The 25482-nt window shown below is 37.0% G+C and overlaps 1 protein-coding gene across 3 annotated transcripts in view; it reads left to right on the top strand.

Annotated features, from left to right (window-relative positions):
- Positions 1–7771: 7771 nt before the first annotated feature.
- The window catches only part of LRRC6 (leucine rich repeat containing 6), a 33646-nt gene continuing 15935 nt past the window's right edge, over positions 7772–25482 (top strand). For 2 of the 3 annotated variants that reach the window (XM_027684478.1, XM_027684477.1), the window contains exons 1-10: positions 7772–7826; positions 11384–11551; positions 13745–13876; positions 14462–14539; positions 15733–15905; positions 16601–16800; positions 17923–18111; positions 20789–20866; positions 23372–23437; positions 25051–25120. In XM_027684478.1, coding sequence (XP_027540279.1) covers positions 7817–7826; positions 11384–11551; positions 13745–13876; positions 14462–14539; positions 15733–15905; positions 16601–16800; positions 17923–18111; positions 20789–20866; positions 23372–23437; positions 25051–25120 — 1164 coding nt within the window. In that variant the 5' untranslated portion in view covers positions 7772–7816. The remainder of the gene's footprint in view (positions 7827–11383; positions 11552–13744; positions 13877–14461; positions 14540–15732; positions 15906–16600; positions 16801–17922; positions 18112–20788; positions 20867–23371; positions 23438–25050; positions 25121–25482) is intronic. The other variant, XM_027684479.1, reaches the window with a different exon arrangement.

Raw genomic sequence — 25482 nt, 5'->3', positions numbered from 1 at the left:
GACTGCATTATTTCTGTGTTTCAAGTGTTGCACAGAGCTGTAGCTTTAAATCCTTCTGGAGAAAAATTCTTACATGTTTAGAGGGTTTGAATTATATCTTTAAATGAAGCTCACACATAGGCCTTCATGCTGAAAGCACATATGGATGTGCTCGATTTATGAATTACCGTTCTTTTACTTCTTATGTATCAGAAAATTCTAAAGGTCTAAAATCTAAAATGCTGTTAAGACTAAAAAGTTTGGGCTTATCTGAATTTTTATGGGGTGAAAGTGAAGCTCAAGAGGATCTTATTGTTTCTGACACTGTCAGTGTTCAGGAGTTCAGTGTATCCCAAGGGCAAAAAGATAATCTGACAGACCTTTCAGCCTTTGAATTGAGTATGTTGGAAGTGAGAAACAGCAAGGCATAGCTTGGAGAGCCATATTGCAATCATAGTCTCACTTTTTGACCACCCAAGGGTCTTAGCACACCACCCTGGATACTGAAGGATGTTACTTCCCACTTTTGTACTATGTAATTAGTCCCTAAAACTTTGGTTTTACCAAGGTCACCACGTTAGGACCAGTGTGTTTCAAACACATTCTCCAAAGTGCTTTCTGTCTTCCTGAATAGTTTAGCCCTGAGTCATAAACAAAGCTGTTCTTCACAAGAGAAAAATAAACACACTCTGAGAGCTTTTCAGCCACAGGTATACAGAAAATAACCTCTTTTATGCTCATCACGAGTGAGAAGTTACCTGCTCAAACAAGTAGTCCTACAACTGAACTAAATTTGTCAAACAGGGCCTACAACATATACTGATTATAAGAATCTGTGGTTTAAATCAAGACATACAAAAACTTATTATATTTTTCCCCCAGAGAATACAGTAAGAAAGAAAGACTCATTGGTGAGTATATGTTTAAGTGTAGAAAGAATTCTATCTTTTTAGGGATGAGCTCTATTATGAGACAGGGTTCAAGCAGGGTTCAGAAAGGTTCCATGGACTTATCATTAAAAGGTTTAGCTGCAGGACCTTTGCAGTTTCCACTGAAAATTACTCCACTTTGGTGTCTACAACTCCTTTTTTACTTCATTTGGATTAAGTATTTTTTTAATTGTTTGACAACAGTGGCTAAATAGTGTAAGCTGTTAACAATTGCTGTGCTTCAGCCCAGAGAAAACATGGTTTTTAGTTACAGGCAAAACAAGTCTTCCTTTCTCCAAGTTTGAACTGAACAGCAGGACCAGGTGCTGTGCTGCTCTGAGTCGGTAGCATTCCACGGAAGCAGTGAAGCAGCATCAACATGAATCAGTGCAGAATATCTGAAAACACTTACAGATTCTTCTATTCCCTATCCTTTTTCACTAAAGCCTCATGCTCAGACTCCAGTTTCTGTTTTTCAAGCATTATTAAGCCTTGCTGCAGCTCAAACCTTTAAAACAGGAGCACTGATTTACTTCCACTTGGAGTTGGCCATCCCAGTCCTGGCTCCATTATTTCCTTTATGTCTTTACTTTATAAGGATAAAAATGAAAAGAAGGAATTAAGTGGGGCTGTGCCCGGGTTTGTGTTCCTTACAGTGTGGATAGAGCAGCTTGGTCATCAGTTTCCTGGTTGAGTGCAGTTCAGCTTCTGAGATCTAAAGGCATCTGCACAGCTGCAGACACAACCTGAAAAACCTTGCAGTCAGCCCTCAGAAGGAGTGTGTTAATCCTGAGAACAGCATTTTAGAAAGGAGTGCAGGCATTTGATCACTTTGCAGACTTGTTAAAGCCTATGGTTAAAATGACATCCTATTCACAGTGTGCCAAGCTGTGGACGCTACATATGACACTTCTTATAGTCAGTGGAGCTGTTCCTGTAAGGGCTGTAACACCAGAGCTTGAGAGCTGACTCTGATTTTGAAAGCCAGTATCAATGTTAACCAAAGCAGGTACTACAGGATGGAGTAAAGAACTTGGCACTTGTTGCCTAGCAGGAGTAAACTCAATACAGACTGTCATAGGTTACTGTGAGACAGGAGCTCCCACTGTTCAAAGTAAGCTTGTCTCTTGCATTTCATAAAAACTTAAAAGCAGAGTTTTTACTTTGGTATATTTTGAAATGAGTTCACTAAAAGTTTTCATTTTTCCTCCTCCTCAAATTTATTTTCCTCAGCTCTTCAGCATCAAACTCCTGTATACCTCCTTATGGCCATTGTTACACATGTTCCTGTGGAAAAAAATCCAACCAGAATTGTTAGTATTCTTCCTCCAAATACAATTCATTTTAGCTTTATTTTTATTCTGGTCAAATGTGAGTGAGGCCATACTTCTTGGTGACTGAAAGCAGCCATGCAAAATATTGCTGTACATATAGTCTCTTATGTCAATGAAATTCTGTGTAGACATGTGGACTACAAGCATTTTGACAATAAATTGATAGTAAAAAGTGTTTTCTAATCCCCATGAAATAATTTTATTTATAAAAATTCATGTTATCCCATATTTTATCTATACATTTCTTGTAACAACATGCTGTCAAAGACAATGGATTTGGACAGTGGCTGAGTACATGTAATAATATATTTCAGAAGCTTTATTATATCATGTATATGAACTGCCTTTTGGCCTTTATGCCGAGCATTAAGAAGAGAGGAAAAAAAAGAAAAAGACAAAAGAAATATTACTGGAAGGAGAGCACTCTTCAGAAAACCAGGAATCAGGATGTGGAAAAGCAATGACGAATCTGCATTACCTGGAATCATGTACCAAAATGCGAGACTTGTAGGTATTAACTTTGGAAACACTGAGCCCTGTTCTTCAGCTTGTATCTTTGCTACAACAGACTAAACTACAAATAGAGCCAAAACCTGTTATCTTGTGACTCCTAATAATCTGCTTCTTAAAATATCTCCCTGTGTGCCAGTTTATCTAGAACAGCGTGGACTTCGTCTGCCCGTGCAACAAAGCGATGATAATGTGCGAAGATGCTGTTGCCCACCAAATCATTCTGTAACTCCTCTTGCTTCTGGTCTCCTTGTCCCCTGGTGTGCTAAAAGCGGTGCTAGCACTGATTTGAAATGCTGCCTGTGGAAGGGCTGGGTCTGCCCACGAGGTACAATCAGGCTGGCAGGCAGAATGACAGGGATTCGAAAACTGCAGCAAAAACTGTACAAGCGACAGGTTCTGGAGGAAGAAAAAACCAACATAAGTAAAACACCACTGTCTGTCCAACACCGTGTCTAAGCCAAACTCAGGGAGGTTATAACTATTTCTAGCATCAAAAATCCAAACAAATGATGCAATGAGGAAAAGAGTAATTGAAATTAAAATGTACATTTCTCTTCCAAAGGGTAAGTATATGCTGGTTATATTTTGAAGATAAGCATCAATAACTCAGCATTAAGAGCTTAAAGAGTGAAATTTCACCCAAATTACCAATTTGCATAGTCAATTCACTTTATTCTAGTCCATTAAATTGACTGCATGAAGACAGACCATTTGATATAACAACACCAGGAATAAATGGTGACAATGGAATGTTCTTCATAAAAATGATGTATTATGTAACTAAAACAGTATTTATAATATCCTCATTTTTACTTGCAGTTAATGCAGGTGAAAAATTTTGTCAGTATTAAATAATTCCTCTTCCTTATTTAAACCACGGAGACAACTGAGAGTAAACATGATTGAGTAAAATCTATAAATATTTTGTTACCTATTTTATGACTACTTATAAAAGGTCCATTACTAAATGCACTTTTAGAACTAAAGAATTATAAAAGTCTTTAGTGTTTAAATAATCTCCTGGAATAATAATCTGGAAAATCAAATCCCATATTGAGAGAAAAGTCTAAGATTGCAATTACTCTACAGTCATCAAAGCAATTATGCTGAAAACTAGAAAAACAGAGTCACTGTAAACTAGTTAATTCCCTGTAAACTAGTGAAGAAAAAACTGACTCAGACTGAAAAAAAAATTGGTCTAAAATGAATTGCTATAATCTATCTATTAATAAATACAAACTGTAAATTAGAATGGTTTTGATCTGGAGAGAAGGAACTTCAAGAGCAATTTCCCAACTGGAGTTCAAGAGCTAAAAATAAAATGCTCAGGATCTCTTAAGACCTGCCCTCCATGACATTCATTAATGTTGAATTAACAAAGTTCTGTTCAGATACCAAACTGGTTGGCTGTGAGAGTTCCCTTCCACATATTCCAATGGACATAAACACAGGCCTCACCTGTTTTCTCTGAAAAGAGGCACAATTATACGTTCATTCCTGTTGGATCAAAAATTGAACCCAGGGTCTGCCTGATGAAAAAGTGAAAACAACGTTTTGCAGCCTCTATGTTTAAATTCAGACTTTCAGAGGCAATTAGTATTTGCAGATTCTGTTAACTAACTGATAATTGTGAAACGTAATTCTAGCAAAGTAAAACAACTTATTGATTAATGATTAACTGACACATCCACAAACAGAGAAAACAACGAGAATTTCATGGTTTTCTCCCCAGTGATTAAACTGTTACTCCACTTTACCATAGCACATTATTTAGAAAAAGAGAATCAAATAGAAATTTCAAGATACAGATTTATAACTCTCTGTATATTACCTCAAACCATTTATTACTTTTTTAAAATTTATTTTTGTCATTACACGTTGTCTTACACTTCCTTATTTCTTGCTGTGTTCAGCTGAATTTCAGGGTCATTCCTGAGTATATATCATGTAGTGCTTTATAGTGGGAATGTTCATGTTGAAGATGATAATATTGATGGCTTCTCTTACCTTATAATGTTCCTAGTCCGTGAGCAGGTCTGGTTTGTAGTTATCATGAAAGCATTACTCATAGAAGCCAACCCACACAAGGATAACATCTTTTATTTAAGTGATGTGGAATAAACCACACTGGTACAGAATACAGATTATGACCATTTAGTCCAGTTCTGCAGAGTCTGCTCTTTGATGTAGGTTTTTGTGAACTGGCTGCACTGTTTTTTTGACCTCTTTGCACATTTTAATATACACTGAGCAAAACTGTTACTTCATTTTATATTGAGGAGGGTTTTTTAATGGTTTCTCATGATGCTTTTCCCCCCTATCTCTGGCATTTCCATATCAGTACAGTTGTTCTTGTTCTCATTTATTCCTGTGTTTGAGGGTGTTGTCAGTAATGCAGATTATTATCATTAGGAATTTCATATATCTCAGTGAATTTCTTATTTGTGAGCTTATGTCCTGCCCTGTAGATTGTGTGCTCTTTGGGGAAGGATTTATTGGTACTTCTGTGCAAACATAAAGCCTTGGTTTGTTATACCATGGTGATAAGTTACTTATCACCATAGAAAAATAAAATAATAAGTAATATTTTAAAAATCAGTAATTTAATAGGAAATAAATAGAAATATATAGGTTCAGATTCTGAGTGGGTATCAATCAGCTGATTTACACCAGCTGAGACTCTGAGCTGCAGCATTTCAACAGCTAAAATTCAGCCATGGATATCAATTTGCTGGGGTTGTAGCACCTTACCTGAGTATATACTGATGGAGCCAACACATGTTCAAAATACTTCTGATGCACTGTAATAATAATGCTATAAAGCTTAATTTTGTCATGACATAGAAACATATTTTATATTGCATTGTTTTGTGCGTTTGACAAATAAAGTTGTAATGTATTAAAGCAGTAAACTGAATTTCTTCAGGAAAGGCATGCCAGATGTGACCCTTTTTCTTCCTTCTCTACTCCATTCTTCTGTTTGAAATGTGGGTCATTACATTATCTCTGGCTTCATGCTAATATTTCAGGCTTGTGCTATTTGAAGCTCTTAGTACATAATTTGAGTGAAAAATAACTGTGTGAAAATAGTGAACACAAAAAAACCCCTACTTCAGCATCTTGCTTTGCCCTACGTGTGCCAGGCCACCAGGTTAGGACCAGTGTGTTGCAAACACATGCTCCAAAATTCTGCTTTCTGTCTTCCTGAATAATTTAACCCTGAGTCATAAACAAAACTGTTCTTCACAAGAGAAAAATAAACACACACTGAGAGCTTTTCAGTCACTGGTGTACAGAGAATACTTCTTTTGTCTTCAAAAACTTCTCACAAGTGAGACGTTACCTGCTCAAACAAGTAGTCCTGCAGCTTAAGTAGACTTGTCAAAGAGGACCTACATCTATACTGATTAAAACAAACCATGGCTTCACTCAGGACATAAAGGTAAAAGGGTTTGGAGTGAAGATGATCTGGGAAGAAGGAAGGAATAAAAGAGGGTGGGTTTAGAGTTGTTATAATTTCTCACTATCCTACTCTGTTTAATTGCCAGTAAATTAAATTAATTTCCCCAAGTTGAACCTGTTTTGCCTATGATGGTAATTGTTTTGTCATGTTCCTGTTCTTATTTCAATTCATGATCTTCTCCCCCTCTTCTGTTGAGGCTGGGAAGTGAGACAACAGCTAGTGGGCACCTGGCAAGGCCAACTCACCACACCTTACTAGTTGGCAATTTATTTAACTGCATATTGTATATTTCTTTCCTCAGAACTATCATACAGAATCTGAGCAAAAGGGATGAACACCCTCCCCCCTTGTTTTTAGAATAACAAAATAACATAGGTACTTCCATGTAATACAATGTAGCACTTAAAATACTGTACACAGCAAGAACAAGTTTTTTTCTTCTTCTACTTATTGAAATTGATTACCTTGATTGTGATCTCTGCTCCCAAGTAAAGAATTAATAGTACTAGCAAAAGGAGTAGCTATAAAAGTCCTTATTTGAAGAGGCCTGCAATTTGATATGAACCAGCAGGTAGTGGAACCAGCGGCCCTCCTTTAATCTCTGTGGCTCTGTGGAGGGGCCTTGGGATACAGCGGTGACTCCGGTCAGCTGTGTAAACATCCCTGTCCTCGGCATGGATTTGATACTCAGCCAGTCAGACAGGCCTGCACAAATACTATGCAGTTATAATAAAGTGCATAAACTACTTCTCCTCCTTTGTGTCTCATTATCTCCACAAAACTCAGTAGCTTGAACTCAATGACACCTTCGTACTCCATTCTCTAATCCACAATACAGCAAGAAAGTTACAGAGTGGCTGTGGAGAGCTGCATTTACATCAGAGGCAAATGATTTAATAAATGAATTTGATAATTCTTAGAAATCTTACAGCCTTATTTAAACTTACACGTGACTTTCCTGTTAGTAGAAGGTGACCTTTAGGTTTGATTAGACCTTTAGGTTAACGAAGACCTGTGTTAGCAAAGAGGTAGGAACTATGGAGTGACTTTGCTGCTGTTTCCCCTTTGATCTGATGACAGCTGTGATCAGGAATTGGAATAGGCTGCCCAAGGAAGTGGTGGAGTCACCATGTCACCATCCCTAGAGGGGTGGAAGGACGTGTAGATGTGGCACTTGGGCATATGGTTTAGTGGTGACTTGGCAGTGCTTGGTTAACAGGTGGATTTGGTGATCTTAGAGGTATTTTCCAACCTGAACAGCTCTCGAAGATTCTAAAATTCTATGATACTATGAACACGGGAACAGGCAGCTTCCATAAACATGCTTTCAGCCGCAAATGCGTGAGGCAGACTGGCTGACGAACACGCAGGAGGAGGAAAAAAGTGTCATAGAAAGGACAGACGTGAGATTTATGCCTGCGGAAGAGGTACCTCTATTGAGCCTTCCCAGACGAATAACGGGGGCAGGAGCAGCGGTGAAACTCTCGTATGTTTGTACAAAAGCCTGGGCACCTCCCTCAGCGCCGCCCGCCCGGGCCCGTTGCCGCGGCAGCGCGGCCGCGTCCGGTAATGGCGGCGGCGGCGGCGGAGGGGCGGCCATGGTGCGGAGTGAGTGTCAAAGAGCCGCGTCCCTCCCCTCCCCGGCTCCTTCCCTCATCCCCAGAACCTGCCCCGCGCCCTGGACACCTCCTTCGTGTCCACAGAAGGGCAGCGGAGCTGGGGAAAGGTCTGGAGCACAACTCTGATGAGGAGCGGCTGAGGGAGCTGGGGGGGCTCAGCCTGGAGAAGAGGAGGCTCTGGGGGGACCTTATCGCTCTCTGTAATTCCCTGAAGGGAGGTTGTAGTGAGATGGGGGTCGGTCTCTTCTCCCAGTAACAAGTGACAGGACGAGAGGAAATGGTCTCAAGTTATGCCAGGGTTTAGATTAGATATTAGGGAAAATTTCTTCACTGAAAGGGCACTGACTCCCCAGGGAAGTGGTGGAATCACCACCCTGGTGGTATTTAAAAGGCACATGTATGACACTTTAGGGGCATGGTTTAGTGGTGGATTTAGTAGTACTGGGTTGGTCTCGATGATCTCAAAGGTCTTTTCCAACCTGAACGATTCCATGATTCACGTTTCCCCTTCCCTGCCATTCCCACACTCCCCTGGCTGCCCCCTCCCCTCCTGCCTCCCTCGCTCTCCTCAGCTTGGCTCGACTATAAGGTTTCCCTTCTCCCTGGCAATAAGAACCCATTTAATTCCACCACATACAGTACAGGGGTTCTCTTGTCTCCTGAAACAACCCCCGAGAGGCCTCGCAGGTGGCCCAGCTGGAGACCCCTCCGTGTGTGTGGCAGCCCCTGCAAGGGGAGATGCTGGACAGGATGGGTCATGTCTGAGCCTGGGGCTGTCAGACGTGAAAAAAACCCAAATGGGGTTAAAATACTCCCTACTGTTACTTATGAATTGATCATCTGTTACGAGTACATCATCTGTTACAGGTACAGCAGTATGATATAGAAGACTGAGTGCTCACACCTACCGCTCATAAACTGCTGAGGAGTTCCCTTCCTCTGTGATTTTTCCTGTAATCTATTTTGATTGTATATCATCACTGCACACTGCCAGTCCCGTACAGGGCTAAAACAGTGCTTTGGAAAGGAACTCCTTCTCCCTGCATGAAGCTGTCAGATGCCTTCCCTGAGCAGGCACTGCCTGAAGGAGAATGGCTTTGTCTCCTGAACAGCACAGCATGAATTTGAGTCCTAAAATAATGGTTGCATACTTCACCTTTCTGCAATGCAGCTGCCCCTACTGTTTCATGATACACCTGCAGCTGTCCACCTGCTTATTCTTCCAATTTCTTTAGTATTATCCTTCGTATTTGCTTCCTTTTTTGAGTAAAACATGCAATTTTTGGAAGCCCAGTTGTTAGATCTTCAAGGTCTGTTATCTCCAGTTGAGTGATGCCATCCCTTATTTCCTCCTGTGTTCATGGGAACCTGGGAGTAGCTGCTACCTCCCAGGTCACTGGGCCAGTCTCCTGTTACTGCACATAATGTCAGAAAATCTGTTTAATGAACTTTTCACTGAGTTCAGTGTGTTTTGTCAATGTCCTGAAAATGCTATTGTTTTAAATTTTATTTAAAATTTGTTTTTTCTTACAAGCTTGTTTCCCTCATTCCCCTTAAATGAACTAGATCATATACAAAATGCCAAATATTCACTCAGTTGCCTGCAGCAGGACCCCAAAATAGGTTCCTAAGGCTCCACAGTAGCTTCTATGTGAATTATTGTCTCTGCTTTGCAAACCATCTGGTAATGGAAGTGGAAATTTTTGCATAATTACTGCTACAATAATTTCAATTTTCATCAGAAAAGGGAAATCTGGCTGTAATTAAACGGCCAGGAACAGTTTGTACGACTTCTTTTTGTATAAAGGGTTTAGAGCATTATTGCCATAGTGTGTATGTATGCAGATTAAGGAATATTGTTTCCTTGCTCAAAATTACCTGGAAATAGTGGCACTGAAAAATCTGCTCCAAACAAAGTAGTAAGAAGGCCTTTTTTTTTTTCCTTTTAATTTCCAGCAGATTTACCAAGTAACTTATTAGAAATGCCAGTGTTTTCATAATTTCTGTGAAAACTAAAGTATTTAGTCATGGTTATTTACCTTTTTTTTTCTCTTTTCTCTGTTACTTTAATCAAGGTCAGTCAATGGTCCATTAAAGAGAAGGTGGCTGTTCAGATGCAACATTACCTTTCCCAATATGATATATGTGCAAACAGGTTCCCCCCTTCTATCGATATCAGTATCATCACGTTTAATTCTGTAAATCATGCCAGATGTAAATCTGTTGAGCAGAAGGGAGATTTAACCCTGGTCATCTCTAAATCATATAATATACACAAAACCATTTTCACCCCTTTCCCAAAGATTGTAGGTACAGGAGCTGCACAGACGCATGTGCATTTGGGCTGTATTGGTGCATAGTTTTCCCAGCTTGGAGCAGACCTGTCTGTGTGAAAGTGTGCAGCCATTCCAGGACCACTACTACAACTGGATAATGTCACAAACCCTTCCTGAGATAAAGAAGTGAAAGAATACTTTTAGTTAATGCATGATAGGAACAGGTTTTTTTCACAGATCTCTCTGTAATTTTTCTTTTAACTTATTTTTCTTCAGAGTCTTTTTTAAAGGATTAATTTTTTTGGAGGGGGAAAGGAGGGAGTTTGTTTTCAGGTTTTTTTGTGAGTTTTTTGTGGGTCTTTTGGCATTAGCAATCTTGGAAATACCTATGCTAATTTAATAAACCGCTAGTTTTTTCATCAGTTCTTCACTCCTTGTCAGGGAGAAGAAAACGCCAGCACTTTTTGGTGCAGTGGGCTGGAAACAAAGTACTAACATCTAGCTCAAGAGTGAGCATTGGTTCTCACAGAATTTCTTTACCTTCGTTATCCAGAGCCTTTCCACTGTTTGAAAGATTGCCTGGCATTAAATATTACTACAGGATAACTCTGAATCCAGGTCTCTGGTGTTTTTCAGCCACTGAAATTCCTTTGCTGGCTGCTAATGAGCTGGTATTGCCTAAGAAATGTCCAGGTACACATTTCATTCTAACAAACATTCATAAGCATGAGTTAGTTATGGCTTTGCCATAAAAAATATCTGCCCACTTTCAACACATATCCTGCTTATTTCTGTGCACACTGTGCTGAAGAATATGATGACACACTGTAGTTAGTTTACTTCCCTCCCACCCCCCCACTGCTCTCTGTGATGTGAACATCTGGCATCTGGAAATAAAACAGCATAAAACACTCAATTTCTTGTCTACATGAATCAGTCTGCAACCCAAGCTATGCAGAAAATAATGGCTGCTGGATTAATTTCTGCAAGGGTTGTATCACACTCTTATGGAACACTCAGCAGTTTTCATATGGATTTTTCCAAATGTTACAGGTGACATAAATGTGTTTCACAAAAAGTTTACTGTGGCAGAGTGGCTCGAGGTTACTTGGTACTCAGTATCTTTTCTTGCAGATTTTATTTTTGTTGGCATTCCTACTGGGCTATTTGATGTGGTGGAAAAAAGTATTTTAATGAATTTATAAGTTTTTTATAAGTCAGATTGCAGAAAAGGACTAAGGGGAAATATGACATCTAATGTTTCTTTCAGTCACTGAAGATCTTGTTAGAAGACGTGCAGAACATAACAACTGTGAAATTTTTTCACTGGAAGAAATCTCTTTACATCAGCAGGAAATAGAAAAACTAGAGTATCTTGACAAATGGTGTCGAGATTTAAAAATTCTCTATCTTCAGAATAATCTCATTCCAAAAATTGGTAAGTGTTTTCTGGATATGTTTATTTTAAAATGGATTTACATGCATAATTTTGAAATCAGGAAAAAAAAAGTGCTTTAAGAGAATGTACAGTGAGTAACTACAGAGAGGTTCCTTGTGGATGTGCTCCTACAAGAGTTCCTTTCCTGATTTCTTTATTAAATTTCTAAGAAGTTCAGAAATTTGCAAGAGAAATTTTAAATGAAAAAGATACTACTGGGATACAGATACTCACTAGAATATGAGTGTGGAACACCTTTCATTGATTAAAATCTCAAAAGTCAAGATATAATTAAATGTCCCATATTTATGGCAAACAAAGAGTTTAGCCATGGACTATGGTGTCGTAGGATTAGCTCTCTTCAGGCTCATTTTTAAATGAAGTGTTTATGCAAATGGTATTTTTTTGTTGACATTGAAATAATTTTCGTTAGAATAAAATACTTGCTTTTATGCGTAAACCAAACTTTTTACAACACAGTCTCAGTGGTCTTCCTGCACCACAGGAGAGGATATAATTTCATATGGTCTGCATTTTTTGGCATTGGTTCCTGTGTTTCATTGGCGTTCTATTGAAAGATGCAACATCAAGCCCATGGCTGGAAAAGCTTACACTCTGCAGATAGTGCGTAGATGAACAGTGAAAAGTTGGAAGTGTTCAGGAATTATATTAGCATATCTCTTTGAAGTTCCTTAAGAGGAAGAAATTAAATACTGAAGTTTTAAGATGAAATTCTGTGCTCAGAACTTGTAGGCAAGTCCGTTAAATTCTCTGCAGTGGCTCATCACGAAACTATACTGCTACCATCTGCATTTCTTAGAGAGAAGGAATCTTCTCCCAGAGAGAATAAGTTTTTTGAAACTACTTTATGATGCTTTGCCCCATCACAAATGGCACTGAAACTGAAGTTGGTTTTCTCTCTGTTACTGTGTCCTTAACAAGTTTTCATCTTGTGGATTTTCTGTCAACACTCAGGCCTCCTTTAGGTTAGTACAGGATATCATATTCAGATTGTTGCTTTTTGGACACGAAGTTTTCTCAGCAATTTCATTTTTGAGGCACACAGGTTTTATCTTGGCATAATCTAACTGTAGCAGTTGGAAAAGTGTGCAACTTAGTGAGTCATATATTCTTGTATAGTGTAATGGCTTTCCAAGATAATACCTTAGTAACTAATGGGATAAAAATCCAGAACAAACACACATGAAGACACACCGTCCCTGCACTATAGTGGGTGACCAAAAGCATTGCCAACAGGGGTTATGTGACAAAGTATTGAATTTGAGAAATAATTCTTCCAGTGGATACCAACATGTCCTTGCAGAGGGCACAGCACTTCCAAGGATGCTTCTGAATATTGTCCCGGAATGGTTTATATTGACTCTGTCGGGATGTGTCCTTTCTCTTCTTAAACAAAACCTTTCTGCAGGCCTCAAGATCAGACTTGCCTACTGAGCAAGGTTGTCAGGCACCCACTGTATGGATGCGTCCCGATTCTCTTCTATAAATGGAAAAAACCCCAAGATATCACTGGCTTCAACACTCAACTCTCTCACGTCTTTGTGTGTACAGGCACTGCCATTACAGAAATATTGCAAGAAAAACATCCAACCTAAGCTGCACAAGTTCTTGCTGAGAAAATAATTTCATCATTTTTTGTGAATTATGAAGAAAATACCTGTCCAAGGTCTTAGTACTAAGTGGTAGGATTCATGTCACCAAATTTGTAGACATCTTTGTCTACAATTTACAGTATCTTCCCTTTATAACCAGTCATGAAGAAAAGGCATATTTTTGTGCATGATTTGATTCACTAGTTCTAGACAGCCAATTTAAGGTAAGACAAACTGCACCTTGAACAGCCTAGTTCTCTGTATTGATCGTAGAAGAGCCTGAACAACTAACTCAGCTGCAGACATGATCTGTGGTTGTCAGATGAAGCTCCCTCTGCTTGAATTACTTTGTTTGCCCCAGCAGGCACAGTTTGTACAGCAGTTATTCAGTGCAGCTTGTGAGTTAGAATTTGAGGTAAACTTGATGACTTCTTTGGACAGGTTTTCCAGTCAGATCCTTGAAACATGGTGATTGGGAAGAAATTGGTAACTATGACACAAGTTAGCCTCTGTATCTTGTCTCAGATTTAAGTCTCTGACCTGTGGGTCATCTATCTCAAGTGGTCTTTGCATTTTCCAGACATTTTTGGGAGTGATGAAGATTGTTGCTACCCTATTCCCTCTTTACCCCCTTTTGGTATTCCAAAGAGGAAATGTTCCCCACTCACTGTGAACCTGCTAGTTCCAATAGGTCATGGTGAAAATAATACAGGTTAGACTCCAAGCTAAGGGAATGTGTGTGTGTGTGTCTTTGTTTTGTTTATACTGAACCCACAGAAATCCTTATGTGTAAAATTTTTAAAAAGGGGGAAGAGGAAGTTTCTTGTACTAAACCTGTAGATTAAAGATGTCAAAAATTTACAGATAAATTAAAAAAGCCAATATTTTCTATATAAGTAAGTGTAAAACTTTAATTTTATAAAGCTTGTCCAAGTATGACCTGATCCTTTCTGAGTTTCACAAGAGGTGCTTTTTGCATTTGTCATGCTCTCACCATGCTTTTTTGGCCAGTCCTCTTGCATTACATAGGTGTCTTATGGATTTGTGCTAAAAATGTGTGTATAAGATTCCTTATTTCTTTTTACTTTTTTATTTTAATTTATGTTTTCAGAGAACTTTTTTGTTTTGTCCTTTAATTAATATTAAAATATTAATGCCCAGTAATGTGATGTTTGTTCTGATTTATCCTTCCTTTTTTTTCTGCTTTATTGTTTCTTTGAAGTAAAGTGAGCAGGTAAAATGACAATGCCCTTTCCGGTGCAGAGAACTGAAATAATGGATCTGTGTTGTGTTACAGAAAATGTGAACAAACTAAAGAAGCTGGAATATTTAAATGTAGCTTTGAACAACATTGAAAGAATTGAAAATCTGGAAGGTCAGTTTTTAAACAAACCATTTTACCTTTTCATATTAGAACACTTAAATTGTGACAGTGTGAAAGAGAGTAGAAGCCATTAAGCATATCCACCAGTGATGGTATTTTGTTGATACTCAGAGTGTTTTTGTATGCAGGGTTTCAATAAATGCTGCTTTGTAGCAAGTGCTTCCTAGTGCTGAAGTTTTCTCATTGAACTTTCTTAAAATTAAACATTGAACTTTTTAAAATGTCTCTTTGTAATGTTTCAACAAACATCTTCAGTTCAGCAGTCAAATGCCACACACAGAAAGGTTCTGCTGTGAGCACAGGTTGCATTGAGGGTGTGGGTTATTTTTAAAGAGGTTTTCAGATGATTTATTTCTCTCTCATTGCGTGAAATCCTGTCTGTTTTATCTGTGTTTAATCCTTTCCTATCACTTTTGCACATTTCACGTGCAAAGATCTGGCATTTTCCAAGATTATAATCTAACACAGAGCCACCCATAAACGCATTCCATATTACTTGAATAATTTATGACTTGATTGTTTTCTGTTTCTTAATTCTGATTAGACCAGTTGCTGACTCTTTAAGATATCCACCTTGAAAAAGAAACACTTAAAAAAAAAAAAAAAAAAGACGCTGTTTTTTGTTTTGGTTGGTTGGTTGGTTTGGTTTGGTTCACTCTGTGAGTCCATAGAGTGGAACCTATGGAAGACCTCTTCTTAACTTGGAGTGAATTTTTAGAAAACCTTGACTTTTCACTTTAATAATATTACCAAAGATTAACCATAGCCAAAAATGAAACCCATAATTGATTCTGCTGTCTTGAAGGACTTAGTGTTTTAGTAACATGGTTAAGACTCAGTTGAGGGGGGGTATCAAGGCAATCAGACTGTTAAAAGTGAAGTCCAGCTTTTCTAGAAAAAACATTTAATATCTCGTCTATAAATGATCACAAAGTTTTGATACTGATAAAACCAATAATATTTTGGTATTTTTTATTTTATTGAGTTTGTTTCCTTCCTATAAATATTGTGAGTCACTCTTTGCACTCAGAGTCTCAGAAAAGATGTATTCTGATAGAATAAAAGTAGTTTACAGAACACAAATGGAGAGTTTTATATCCAGGTGCATGCATGTGTGTGTGTTTGTATGTCACGTGTACATTTATGTTATGGACAAACAGAATTAAGATTTTTCCAAAATTTAGGCTGTGAAGAACTGAAGAAACTTGACCTGACAGCAAATTTCATTGGTGAACTCTCCAGTATTGAATCCCTAAAACATAACATACATCTGAAGGAACTGTTTCTAACGGGTAACCCATGCACTGAATTTGAAGGCTATAGACAATTTGTAGTGGCAACACTTCATCAATTAAAAGTAAGATTTAAAAAATTAAATCCAAATAAAAAATGAGCACTGTCGACTAAACCTACTAATCCTAAATAAAATAAATACCTGTGCTGGGAAAACCAGTAGCATTTTTTTTGCTGTCCACAGGAAATTAAATTATATTCCGAAGAATAAGTGACTGCAATAAATTAATTCTAGTAATTAGTTCTGTTTTGATGGAACCACATGCATGTGTTAACTTTTCTGTCTTTCTTATTTGAGATCCTTAAAGTTTTGAAGAAATAAATGCTTATACCGTTCTGGCCTTTTTTTTTCTTATTTGTTTTATATACGCAGTGGGTTTTAAATTATTATCATGATTGCAGAAAGTTACCAGGTTGTTGGTAGCATACCAACAATATGTTCTAAACCTGCTGTGCAAGGCAGTAGAAAGGCACAAGTTGATGTAAAAATGTGCTATGTTGTATTGGCTGTAAATAGCTACTTTGAGAGTGAGGTTCTGTGCAATGGCCAAAACCACCACAAACCATTTTCACAGCTGAATAGACAGTTATTGTTAATTCTTTTTAATAGATTATAACATAGTTCTATGGAGGTTTGAAAGGTGCATTTCTAATTGTGTACAGAATTTTAAAAATTAACCTACAGTTTAATAGATTTATTAATTTGAATGTGCTTATAATTTCTCACATATCTATATTGATTTTTTCTGCTTTGGGAAGTATTTGGATAGTAAAGAAATAGAACGTTCAGAGAGGATTAAAGCACTTCAGAATTATCCAGAAGTGAAACAGAAAATCAGAGAACAGGAACAAGTTTACCTTCTCAAAAGGGCCAGAGAAAAGGAAGAGGCTCAAAGAAGGATGCAAGAAAGAAAGGACAAGAAACAAAAACAAATGGAATCTAAGCTTGGATTTGACAGGTAACAGTAAGCAACAATAGTTTGTGAGCAAATATCATTCTTCTCTTTCTTTATTAAGAAGTTTGTTTTTCCTCATTGAAGAGTTTATATTATTTCATGTAAATATTTTTGTTCATCTTTATTGTTGATTCAAGCAGAATTATTTCTCCTTGTGCATGTTATCTCTAATGAAAAATATAACTAATTACAAACACAGTTTGTTATTGACCTGCAGACAGTGCAATAGAATTTTTGTCCCAAAACTCCAAGCTCAGTTGTCTGGGTGCCAAAAGAGTATAATTGATTGCTTCTTCCAGGAGAACAGCTGGAAATTGTTATTTAAGGTAATGCAGAGGTTCCAGAGAAAGCATCTGTTCACCTATAACTGTTTTTGCTTTAGCATTATTAGATCTGAAGACTGAAATGGAATGTAGCAGGTCTTTGGAGATGTAAAAGGCTTTGCAGTGTTGATTTTCATACTTCATATTACTGATAGTCCCTAGACAGCAGCAGGATTTTTGTCTGGGATCATCTTACACTGCAGTTGCCATCCATCTTATTTTTAATCCAATAGAGACTAAGTTCCATGGAGCTGCCTGCGGAACTTTGTCCTCATAGATCACAGCTCTATCATAAATTTAGTTTTCTCCCTCTGTTGATAGAGAATTAGAGAGGCTTAGAGCTAGAAGAAAAAATTACTCAATGTTAAGATGGCACTTGAGGAGATGCTTATTGCTACCTTATAAGTTTCTAATCTGCTGCTGCCTGATATTGGGAATACTTAAACATCACATAGACTGAAAGTTTTCTCTCACCTGAAAGTTGTGAGGGTATCTGAAAATTCTGCCTCTGAAATTAAATCTGTTGAACTATCTATCAGGGTTTTCAGAGGATTAGGCATAGCCATACTATCACTTCTTAGACAAGTCAATGAAAAACATTATGTCAGAATGTGTTTTGTTGATTGACGGAAAAAGCAGAGCAGAGGACGTTACCCCAATATATAAGATATTGTTCTTGGTAGGAATTATACAGTTTTTATTACTGGGTTGGAAAAAATATGACTGCAATTATTCATTAGCAAGAACTAACTGTTACTCTTCCTTCATTTCATTGGGATGATATTCCAATGTTCTTGTGTAGCCCCGATTCCCCACAGGAGAAAGAAAACCATCAGGCAGAAGGAGATGGAGAGCAGGAAACGTGCAGAACAGTTGAAGATGATGAAGAAGACAGAAGATTTTGGGAGGAACCTACACCATATACTCCAGAATCTAGATTAGAAACTCACAGATACATTGAAGAAAAGCGGAGAGCTAAAGACAATATAAGGTGCTTTTTTGTTTTAATATATTCTATGAATTGAAGAAAGAGACATTTTCTAAAGTACAGAGGACAGGTGGGTGACTGCCTGACATTAAATATTACTGAGAACTCGCAGCTTAAATCCCTATTGCCTGTGAAAATAGGCTTATAAAATATAAATTAAATATTCAGATTGTTCATTTTGCTTTGTTTTATTTTCTGAACTTCATTTATGGTACTCTTTATTTTTCCTCAAATAGAGTTTTTAAATGTAATTTCTCTTTTCAACTCCATTTTATGGAGTTGAGAAGTTTCACTTTTCTGTCAGCTAACTAATATGTTTTGTGTAGTTCTACATTTAATATTCTGCTAAAAACATTCATGCAGATTGCATTATATAAATGCCATAAGGCCATGCTACAAAATTTTTGCACAAGTGGCATTTCAGGAACCTTTTCTGTGTAACTGAGAATTTTTTTCACATACTTCATAAAAGATATTTGTCACAAGTAATAGGATTCTTCATGTTATCTGGGCTACTTGGCATTGTGAATCTGAAGAAGTCTGACTCCTGAAAAGCCTTTAGAACTTTCTAAAGTTGTCACTGGTTTTGCTGAACACGGAACATTCATGCAGATGCTAGCAAAAAGCCACACTATTGTACTGCTACTGTCTTATCAGTTCCACAAACATTGTAAGCAATGTCTTTTTTTTTTTCTTTTACTTATATAACATAATTTGTACCAGAGATTTTTTTAGCTGTTCTTTTTAAGGGCATGCTTTTTGGGAGTTTTATCAAGCCTAGGTGTTGAAAAAGTCAGTCCTAGGGAACTCTCCAAGAAATCTGGAAGTGTGCATAACTTGTTGCTATTATTAATTCAAGGTCTGACGCTTTCCTTGAAGAACTACTGTGAATCCAGGTCCTACCCAGTTAGAATTTTGCTATGTTTGGAAGTGCCTTGATCTACTCAAAAGCAAATGTGTTCCAAATGCTTCCCTGTAAGGATTCAAGGAGAGTCCAAATAGTATTATAATAAAGATAGAATAATTATTTTTTGGATTTTTCTAAATTTTGAGGGCATTTGAAGGAGTTAAATATCCTTTTGGGGTTTGTTTTCGTTTAGTGTTGATGTTTGTGTTAGGTAGCATGAGAAAGGTGAGAACAGAAAAGTGGCCCTGACAACTTGAAATTGTCGTTGCTGGTAGACAGAGGCTAAAATACAACTTTAATATAAGTTACTCAGTATAAAAGGATGTGTATTTTAGTATAAAATTGACATGAACATATCTTTTGAGCAGGGTGGTGGTTCGTTCACTTTTATTTCAAGTCAAGAGTTGAAATTCAGGCACAGAAACTGTTAGCCCACAAATCCCACATTAGAACTCTGATTTATACTGTAGAATAGTATTTAACACATGCATAACTGTGAATCTTTCTTAAACAGAAATTGTTTTTATGTAGTCGTTCCAGTAGCTGTACTTGAGTGTTTTTATTTCTTCCTCAAATCCACTGTATTTATAGACCAAATCTGTTTTTATGTTTTTTCCCCCCAAGGGGTTCTAAATCTTAAGTATACTTTATATCCCTCATTAGTGATTTGCATTTAATATTCTCTTAACCTTGGACTTATAGTAAGAAATAGGTTCAGGAGCAAAAAAACCCAATGCATTGCTGTTGAGTTTTTTTGAGAAATGTTTTCTTTTTAATATGCTGGCTGAAGTAGCCATACCCACTATATTGACCAGCTGAAGAGTAGATTAATACAACATGACAATTGCAGTGCTGTATTTTTAACAGCCATATTTTTACCTACATGCAAGCAAGGTTTTTCTTTTTCATGTTATAAGATTCCTTACTCTTCCTTTCCTTGCTGAACATTTAAACAGAAAAAATACCAGTACTACAAGTCTTAATGATCTTACAGTGATCTGCTTTGTTTGGGCAGATAAATTTAAGGTAGCTTATTTATTACACTAATTGAAAGTCAGCCATAGTTTGATTGCTGATAGCTGGAAATGGATAGTGAATATTAATAAGTACATCATCAATACATCAGGAATATGTATTGTATTTTTTCAAGGAAGAACACAGCAAAAAATGTAATAAATACATCAACAAATAATGTGTATGTCTGCACCTGGACCCTACTGTATCATATTTGGTGCTGCTTGTAATCTTTTGACCATTAAAATTCTTTTTACTAGTGCAGAAGTGACTGAGAGACTGATGCTGTTTGGAGACAGGCCAAGCATTTGTTCAGTAGCAGTAATTAAGTGAGCATGAATAAAATTTCTTTAGACTTGCTTAAACATACATCAAACCAGTTAGCAGCAACAACACTTCATGATTGGTTTGACTGTTCATAACTAGAATTTTCAGATGTTTAAGCAATCCACGGTTTTCTTATGGTATACCAGATAATTTGATATATTACTGTTTGATAGGGATATTGTGACATGCAAAAGAAGTTATTATCCATGTAAGATGTGATATTACAAAGCATTTGCTCATCTTTAGCCAATGTTTTTAATGTGCAGTTGGAAATGTGATATATTCTGTTTTGTTCCTGAAATAGGTTATAGCCTGAACATCAAACACCAGATAATTCTTACTTCTTACCATGCTCTTTTTTTGCTATTAAACATAATAATAGCAAAATTTTAACCATTAACCATAAACCATTTTTGTTTCTGTTTTGTTAAGGGAATCAAAAAAGAGTGAGAAGGCTCCTTGGACATTGGTCACTGCAGAAGGAAAAGTTCTGAATGTGAATGTGCCTAAGTATGTAAGGTTAAGAGGTTAAACAGTCTAATCTCTCTATAGCTGATTTGGGAAACTAGTTCAAGATGTGTGACAATACAAAAGTAAGAGAGATGAGAAATTCTTGTTGGAGTATTATATTCCTTTTGGGAAAACTATCTTCTAAATTTGTACTCGGATGCTGGAAAAAGAATCAGTTTTCAGTGAGTAAAGTGTTGAAGATTGTTTAATTTAACATCTTGGTCTGAAATGATTAAACAACTTGTTTTTCGGTAAAAGATATATTTTAGTCTTTTCCCTTCTATGGTAAGGCTCTTTCTTGGAGCATCTTGTTAATAGTGGAAAAAGTTTAACTGGTTTGACTATTAAAGTTAAATGTGTATGAGCAGCCACTTTAAATGTGGAAAAAAAATCCAAGTAATATTTCTGGACGAAATTGTTTTGTCCTCTGATGACAGCTGTAAAATTGGCAGAATTGGGAAGGATATGTTATCAGCTTCTGTGGCATGAGGCCCTTTGACACTGACTGAGGGCTATAGCAACAGAGGCTGATGTTCTATCAGCCTCTTGCACCTGGGTATTGAAGTGTTTTGGAATGAGCTTTCAGGGATATCAGCCATGTGTTGTCATTAGTTTCACTTGAACCAAACCTTCCTTTCTAAGGGAAAGGAGGAGACTGAGAACACAAATGTTCCCTTACAAACAGCTCCCCAAAGAGCCTCCTACAAGAGACTGGTATCAGAAAGTGGCCACTTACCTGTCTGCTGTGCTCTGCAGAAGTTTTTCCATCTTAAGACTTAAATAGCTGCAAAACCAAAGCTATGAAAACACTTGTCCTGCTTTCCAAATCTTGGAAATTTATAAATCCATGCAAATTAAAAGAATTTGAAAACCTACATTATATGTAGTATACAATATTCAGTAAAAATATATATATAAATTTCTAGTCCAGGGAAGACAAGCCTAAAATAATTTAAATCTTGTGCTAATAGAAGCTGATTATGCCTTTAAAAATCAGAGATATGTAGACTAAAGCCCTAGCTGTCTTTTTAGAAAACATACAGGGTTCACTGTTAGTAGCAGACCTGTTTGTGTCACCCAAGTTTTCTGGATTAGAATTTAGTCTGTGGATGTGCCCACGTAAAGCCAGACCAATGAGCAGTTTTTGTCATGGCTTCAACAAGAATATCACAGCTCCTCAGTGCAATCTGGCAGTGAATTGGAGAGGCATAAAGAGAGAGATACGAGTAAGCAGATGGTATTCTCCAAAGTTTTTGCTTCAATGTGGAAGTCTAATGTCCATAAGAGTGTCCAGGTTTCTCTGCCATTCTTTTGGAAGGTTAGGAAGAGAAATGGCTGCATGCTACTGAGGACAGACTATTTCTCTTCTTCAGTTCTGATTAAGCTTTCTCCTAGAAAATTTTACAGTTCTGTCCTCTTGTTCACCCTTCATGTGTTAGTGAATTCTCAAAACCAGTAATGCAGTAGGAGAAAGAAGCTGTTTTGTATTCATTGCACTTTCCCAATAAAAAAGACTCATAAACTACTATTCCATAAACTTTCTTGCAAATTGACTGTATCAGAATATGGGAGAGAAAAGAGTAAAAAGTATATCTGGCAAATATTTTTAATGCTGAAAAATTTTACTCTTTTATCTGTTAACATTTGAGCATCTTTCCATTACGTGAACCCAATGTATCTGAGTATTTTAATGTCAATGAAATAGTCCAGATAAATTACTTCAAGCAAACACCTCTCATTTTATACTAATAACTAATTTATAAAAATATTCTCATAGGTGATTTTATTCTGGTTTTTCTCTACTTTAATACGTGGAAAACTTTTGAGCATATGAGCAGAACTTTTAAGTCTAGACTAGATCTCCTTAGATTGTAGCAATAGGTGATGTTTTCAATTTATAACTGGTAAGATTTGTTTATAATTTTAAGAACTCAGCCAGCAAACATGCAGATAATACAATCTACAGTCTCATTTTCAACAAATGCAAAGCTTATAGAACCGAGGATATTATGCAAATCATGTTTTACTTTGGAAGTGCACAGACAGATATCTAGGCAAATTAATTGCTATGAACAAAATTGATTTTTTTTTAACATACCATAATGTTAGAATTGCCAAGTTCTGGGCTTTTCATGCATTTTATATCTGATTTTTTTCTATGAAGATGTAACAGAGCAGGCAGGTTTCACCAGCAGATGTCTCTCGTTCTGCATTGACAGAATGAGCTTAATTTTAACTGACCTTCAGCAGTGGGGTTTTTTTCATTTTCTTGTGGATCGAGTGGGAAGAACAGAAAATAAATGTAAGAATTACTTTGGTTCAAATGCCAGTATTTTTTTCTGTTCATGGGGCAAGTTGCAACCATTTCTAAAATGATCACATGACATATTGTCTAAATGGTATTTGCACTCATCCAAAAGTGCTAGCAGTTGAAGTGTGCTGTAATGTTTGCTTATTCACTGCAGTTGTATTTATACTGGAAGTGTTTCTTATAATTGTTATTAGGCTTCATTTCTCTTTGAAAGATGATGAAGAAAAGAACCAGTTCATCTTGGAACTTGCTGTTTACAGGTCAGATTTTTTTTTTCCTCTTAATTTTTGCCATTCATAAGATCTAATACACAGTGTTTCAGTTACACTCCTCCCTGTACTGGGACCTTTTCAAGAGGAAAACAAAAACCAAAGGGGTGGTGGAATAAATCTTGAAGCCTGTGCCACAGAAGTTAAGCCAAATAAGCTAAAGACCCTTCAGGCTGTTCTGTTACTCCTGAATGAGGACTGTGTCCTTTTGGGAACTGATGTTTTCTGTAGTCCACAGGCAGGTCTCCTCCATGCCTGTCCTTTTATACTTACGGAAAATCTTTTCCATTCTTCATTTGCAGATCAGGGTTGTAGGGAGTGAGTTTGGCCCTAGAAGTGCTCCAGTACAATTCACATCCTTGTACTTCAATTCTTCTCCTCCCTGAAAAAGAGTAGGGTAGACTTGTCCTACTTTCCTTGCTTACTGGAAAGAGTCCATGGCTAATTCTTGAACTATACCAGGGCATTGCCTGAAATAAATTTGGTTGAACCAGGCCAAAGTATCATGAAGAGAACTGATAACTATTTGGTAGCATGTATACTTCTAAGCAGTACAATGACCTTTTCCATTCTTCAGGAAGAGGCTGGAAACCCACAAGTTTATCTACCCATAATAGGAACTTGTTAGAATAAAGCTTGAACTAGTTTTACAGCACAGAAATACTGTTCTTGCCAGGTGTTCTTCCCTTAAAGCTCATTAATTTCCCTCAGAAGAGGCCTGCTCCACGTTTCTGAATTATAAGATACAGATTTTTTGGAACCTCAGAAAATCTGTTCAGGTGCAATAAATTGTTTGATGTATTACAGAATCACAGAATCATTTAGGTTGAAAAAGACCTCTTAGATCATGGAGTCCAACCTTTGACCCATCATCACCTTGTCAACTAAACCATGGCTCTGAGTGCCGTGTCCAGTCATTTCTTGAACACCTCCAGGGGTGGTGACTGCACCACCTCCATGGCAGTGCATATCCTAATATTCTGTGCTCACTTGTAAGAAATGCAGACTAAATAATCTGAAAAGTTCACCTGAGAAGTAATGTTATTAAAGAAGGGAAATAGGAATACATACTTGTACATTCACGTGACTCACATCAGGTGTCACATGATGAAGAGCAGATGTTAAAGTGGAGTTTTTACAGGTCACAAATTTTATTTGACAGTACTGAAATTTAAAAGTATTGTTTAAAAGTTTTCTGGGAACGTAAAGTGTTTCTGTTCATTGTTTTCCAGCAAATTCTATGCAAAAAAGAGAACTCCTATTATAAATTTACTAGTAAAGCCTTCAGAAAGAAAAGTAAGAAAAGAGTTTTGCAATTTTAATGTAAAGCACTACACTAATAGATGAAAAACCTTTTTGTTCTCCACAAAGGTTTTGAATTCTTGCAGTTATACAATAGCTAATGTGGTGGACTTGACAGAATTTAGACATTATTTTAATGGACATTCACAAGAAGATTGTGTTTTTCTTCCGAAGACTTTAAATTCTAATAATATAACTCAATAACTGAAATTTAAGTTTGTACTTTATAACCTGTGAAATCATCACAAAAGAGGTATATTGTCTACTATAGATTGATTCATTCATTTATATTTCATTCAAAGATATTTGGACACTTCTCTGCTTGATGTTGATGTGCAGCCAACTTACGTACGAGTACTGGTGAAGGGAAAGGTTGGTGTTTTCTTACTGCATTCATTTCCAACCAGGAGTTAATGTTTACCATAGTTGTTCAGTGGACTTCGGATCTGATTTTTATGAGTTCCCAATTGTATCTATGCAGAAAGAATGTTCTGTAAATACCTTTTTGGACCACGTAAATATTTTGGACCTCGTATAAACTGTGGACATCCTAACCAGAAGACTTGCAAAGCCTGCAATTGAAATTTCACTGTCTTTCTCTCCTTCTCTCTTCTTATTCCTCCCACACAGTGTACCATAATTCACTTTAGAAGAGAACTTCCCAGTTGCCCTAGGCTAGAATTTAGCAACTTCACAATCTGGAATTTATAGCTGACAGAAACCAATGGATGTAT

The sequence above is a fragment of the Neopelma chrysocephalum genome, unplaced genomic scaffold (genome assembly GCF_003984885.1).
Source record: "Neopelma chrysocephalum unplaced genomic scaffold, ASM398488v2 Primary Assembly neopelma1_66, whole genome shotgun sequence".
In the NCBI taxonomy this organism is placed as follows: Eukaryota; Metazoa; Chordata; class Aves; order Passeriformes; family Pipridae; genus Neopelma; species Neopelma chrysocephalum.
This window is presented reverse-complemented; position numbering and strand designations above follow the sequence as displayed.